The sequence below is a fragment of the Orycteropus afer genome, unplaced genomic scaffold (assembly GCF_000298275.1).
Source record: "Orycteropus afer afer isolate SDZICR_OR568_19922 unplaced genomic scaffold, OryAfe1.0 scaffold00174, whole genome shotgun sequence".
Lineage (NCBI taxonomy): Eukaryota > Metazoa > Chordata > Mammalia > Tubulidentata > Orycteropodidae > Orycteropus > Orycteropus afer.
The window spans coordinates 3,529,681-3,534,370 of NW_006921761.1; the positions used below are offsets into that span (position 1 = coordinate 3,529,681).

At 59.5% G+C, this 4,690-nt stretch overlaps 1 protein-coding gene across 1 annotated transcript in view; it reads left to right on the forward strand.

Moving 5' to 3' along the window:
- TLN1 (talin 1) overlaps window positions 1–4,473 on the forward strand; it is a 28,039-nt gene extending 23,566 nt beyond the window's left edge. The window contains exons 48-56 of the mRNA XM_007946911.2: window positions 1,986–2,171; window positions 2,292–2,399; window positions 2,786–2,891; window positions 3,093–3,217; window positions 3,316–3,441; window positions 3,564–3,626; window positions 3,735–3,917; window positions 4,058–4,186; window positions 4,348–4,473. Of these exons, the coding sequence (XP_007945102.1) occupies window positions 1,986–2,171; window positions 2,292–2,399; window positions 2,786–2,891; window positions 3,093–3,217; window positions 3,316–3,441; window positions 3,564–3,626; window positions 3,735–3,917; window positions 4,058–4,186; window positions 4,348–4,473 (1,152 nt within the window). The remainder of the gene's footprint in view (window positions 1–1,985; window positions 2,172–2,291; window positions 2,400–2,785; window positions 2,892–3,092; window positions 3,218–3,315; window positions 3,442–3,563; window positions 3,627–3,734; window positions 3,918–4,057; window positions 4,187–4,347) is intronic.
- Window positions 4,474–4,690: the final 217 nt, after the last annotated feature.

Sequence of the window (4,690 nt, forward strand, 5' to 3'; positions counted from 1 at the left end):
TCTGGTTCACTGTGCATCTGGTTGACCCTGCGTCTAGTTCACCGTGTGTCTGGTTGACCCTGCTCTGGTTCACCACGTCTGGTTGACCTTGCGTCTAGTTCACCATGTGTCTGGTTGACCCTGCTCTTGGTTCACTGCGCGTCTGGTTCACCGTGTGTCTGGTTGACCCTGCTCTGGTTCACTGCACGTCTGGTTCACCGCACATTTGGTTGACCCTGCGTCTAGTTCACCATGTGTCTGGTTGACCCTGCTCTGATTCACTGTGCGTCTGGTTCACTGCACGTCTGGTTGACCCTGCTCTGGTTCACCATGCATCTGGTTGACCCTGCGTCTAGTTCACTGTGTCTGGTTGACCCTGCTCTGGTTCACTGCGCATCTGGTTCACCGCGCATCTGGTTGACCCTGCGTCTAGTTCACCGTGTGTCTGCTTGACCCTGCTCTGGTGCACCACGTCTGGTTGACCCTGCGTCTAGTTCACCGTGTGTCTGGTTGACCCTGCTCTTGGTTCACTGCGCGTCTGGTTCACCGTGTGTCTGGTTGACCCTGCTCTGGTTCACTGCGCATCTGGTTGACCCTGCGTCTAGTTCACCGTGTGTCTGGTTGACCCTGCTATGGTTCACTGCGCATCTGGTTGACCCTGCGTCTAGTTCACCATGTGTCTGGTTGACTCTGCTCTGGTTCACCACGTCTGGTTGACCCTGCGTCTAGTTCACCGTGTGTCTGGTTGACCCTGCTCTGGTTCACTGCGCATCTGGTTGACCCTGTGTCTAGTTCACCGTGTGTCTGGTTGACCCTGCTCTGGTTCACTGTGCATCTGGTTGACCCTGCATCTAGTTCACCGCGTGTCTGGTTGACCCTGCTCTGGTTCACCGCGCGTCTGGTTGACCCTGCTCTGGTTCACCGCGTGTCTGGTTGACCCTGCTCTGGTCCACCATCACCTTGTTTGCCACATGCAGGCAGTTGAGGCCCTGGCCCATGCGTTTCCCTTCATCCCCCTCTGCAGTCCCACTGTCAGTGCGACTCACAGGTAGCAGAGTCCCAGCCCTTCAAGGCCCCACAGCCCGTGCCCCCCTCCTCCCATCTCATCTCTTCCCCTCGTCACCCCTTCTGTGCCCCAGCCACGCTGGACCTCTGTTGGCTCTGAGAACATGCCAGGCTTTGCCCACATAGGGCCCTTACTCTGCGTCTCCAGTTGTCGACCATCTGGGCCCTCATTCTTTCAGGCCCCAGCTTAAATCTCAGCTCCTCAGAAGGGCTTCCCCGACCACTCGTCATCTTAAGTAGGATGCCCCCGTTGGTCTCTGGCATCCTCTGTGTTGCCATCACAGCCCGAATCACAGTCTTTAGTTTTTTGCTCATTTGTTTCCCATTATTTTCTGTATTCAAAACTAGCGTACGAGGTCCATGAAGACCAGGACGTTGTCAGCTTTGTTTCTGTTGATCCCAGCACCTGGCTAGTCTTTAATAAGCATTCGTTGAATGAACACATACATCCAAATTTTTTATGATTTTTGTGTAAAATCCCAAATTTCAGCCTGATACTCAAGGCCCCGGCAACCTTTTATCCACCATCCCTATGTTCTAGAACATTCCTTGATAACTTTCCCACTTGACATCCTTCCACTTAACTAGAATGCCCTCCTGTTTTCTCTAGCTCTTAAGCACCAGCTCCTCCTTGTCCCACACATAGAGTAGCCACTAGCTTCTCTGTATTTTAGAAACGAGAACCCAGTTCCAAAGCTTCTCCTTCCATTTCAAACAGTCCTTTCCCCACTCACTTCAGTCACAAATGACACCCAGCTGCTTCCTGGTACATTAGCAGTGAACATGTGGACTTCTGCAGGAACTTGATCTGTGACAAGCATGCAATGAATGCTTGTCCAATGAACTTGTACACAAATTAACCCGATGACGTATGCACAGCGTCCTGTGTTGTCTAACAGCCCTGGACACTGTAAAATCTTTCTTCTTCTTCGGCCCCACAGGTTTTCTGTTCCCCAGAGCCACCCGCCAAGACCTCTACCCCAGAAGATTTCATCCGCATGACCAAGGGTATCACCATGGCAACAGCCAAGGCTGTGGCCGCTGGCAATTCTTGTCGCCAGGAAGATGTCATTGCTACGGCCAACCTGAGCCGCCGTGCTATCGCAGATATGCTCCGGGCCTGCAAGGTAGACGCCCTGTGTGGGAGGCGGTGAGGCCGCTCGGGGCAGCACGTGGCGGGGAACAGCCTGGGTGCCCGGGCTCTGGCGCCCTGTGGGACCCTAAAGCTAACATCCCTGGGGGAACAGGAAGCGGCTTTCCACCCGGAAGTGGCTCCGGATGTGCGGCTCCGAGCCCTGCATTACGGCCGGGAGTGTGCCAACGGCTATCTGGAACTGCTGGAGCACGTGCTGCTGGTAAGGCCTTGTCCTGTGCATGCCAGGCCCCTTCTCTGCTTCCCACCATCTGCGTCCACGTCATTCCTGCCTCCGGGGCTGCTCCCCTGGGCCGGTCGTTCCAGGTCACCTGGTCCAGGTCACCTGGTTCCCTCTCACTCCTGTTCTGTCTTCTGTCCGCTTCCTCTCCTGGCCTGTGCCTTCTCTCCATGTGCTGTCTCTTCCTCCTCCTCCTCCTCCTCCTCCTTTCTGCTCGTCAGCCGGTGAGTGCGGTACAGTTCTGTAGCCCACCGCCTCCAGCACGTGTGCAGTGTTCGTGATGCATGGCGTGTGCTCGGATAGGTGGCACGATGCCGGCTGGGCTCCGCCTGCGTCATCGATGGGCTGTTCTTCTGCCCCTTCCCCAGACCCTACAGAAGCCAAGCCCAGAGATGAAGCAGCAGTTGACGGGACACTCAAAGCGGGTGGCTGGCTCGGTCACCGAGCTCATCCAGGCAGCTGAGGCCATGAAGGGTGAGGCGTGACTGGGAGCGGGGCGGGCGGGCAGGCAGCCTCGTCATGGTGCAAGCCCTCTTTTCCAGTTCAACTGGGCTGAGCTGGTCTCTGCTCACGGCCACCACGGCTGCTGGGCCTCCGGTGATGCTAACCCTACCCACCTGTGTTCCTGGCCTCTCCGCCTGCCTTAGCCCTTTCCTTTCCCCTTCATCACACCAGGAACAGAATGGGTGGACCCCGAGGACCCCACGGTCATTGCTGAGAACGAACTCCTGGGAGCCGCAGCCGCCATTGAGGCTGCAGCCAAGAAGCTGGAGCAGCTGAAGCCGCGGGCCAAACCCAAGGTCAGCCCCGCCTCCCGTGCTCCCGGACTGGGCAGCAGGCCCCGCTCACGCCCTCTCTGACTGTGCGTCTCTGTGCACCCTTGCCTGTGTCACCGCAGGAGGCCGATGAGTCTTTGAACTTTGAAGAGCAGATCCTAGAAGCTGCTAAGTCCATTGCCGCGGCCACCAGTGCCCTGGTGAAGGCTGCGTCCGCGGCCCAGAGAGAGCTGGTGGCCCAAGGGAAGGTAAGGCCATGGATACCCAGAAGCAGGCGCCCAGGGCCGCAGCACTGCTGCCCACACCCCGTCCGTGGCCAGGAGGCCTTTGTGGACAGGTCTTGGCTGACCGTCCCCCTCGCCCTGCACAGGTGGGCGCCATCCCAGCCAATGCACTGGACGACGGACAGTGGTCCCAGGGCCTCATCTCTGCGGTGAGTGCACAACACCCACTGGGTCTTCTGAGCCTGAGAGCCTGGGGAGGACTGGAGAGGGGATAAGCTACAGGAAGAGATCTGTTTCCATCTACTCCCCTCGCTCAGGCCCGGATGGTGGCCGCGGCCACTAACAACCTCTGTGAGGCAGCCAACGCAGCTGTGCAAGGCCACGCCAGCCAGGAGAAGCTCATCTCCTCAGCCAAGCAGGTCGCAGCCTCCACAGCCCAGCTGCTCGTGGCCTGCAAGGTCAAGGCGGACCAGGACTCTGAGGCAATGAAGCGGCTTCAGGTGAGGGACCCCAGGCTGTCCCATTGTCTCCTGGGCTGTTCACGCTGAGGCTGTCCCCTCGAGACCTGCTTTGCTGTGAAGGAGTCGAGGTCCCCCTCAGCGCCCCGAGCTCTCAGCCTCATGCCACCTTCTCCACGCAGGCTGCAGGCAATGCAGTGAAGCGAGCCTCAGATAACCTGGTCAAAGCGGCTCAGAAGGCTGCGGCCTTTGAAGACCAGGAGAACGAGACCGTGGTGGTGAAGGAGAAGATGGTTGGGGGCATCGCCCAGGTGAGCTGGCCTCAGGCTCTGGGGGGACAATGTCAGGAGGGCAGCCACGTGGCTGTGCTGCTCCCTGCTGCCCTCCACGCCCTCCACTCCCCCTGCCCCCCACGCCCTCCACTCCCCCTGCCCCGCCCACCGAGCTGAGGCCCTGCCCCCCGCCCCCGCAGATCATCGCGGCGCAGGAAGAGATGCTGCGGAAGGAACGGGAGCTGGAGGAGGCCCGGAAGAAGCTGGCTCAGATCCGGCAGCAGCAGTACAAGTTCCTGCCTTCGGAGCTGCGAGACGAGCACTAGGGCCCTGCCCGGCTTTAATGCCCACGCGGCCCAGAGACTGTGCCTGCCGCTACCAAAGCTGCCTGGGCCGCCAGGGCCCGACCGCCCGCCCCCAGCACGCCCTCAAGTGCCTGCCAAACCCCGGGCCTGGCTCTGCCCGGTCCTGCTGCACATCCCCTGTCCCTGCCCCGACTCCAAGTGCCTTCACGCCCCAGGGCCCCCAAGTGCCTGCTCCCTA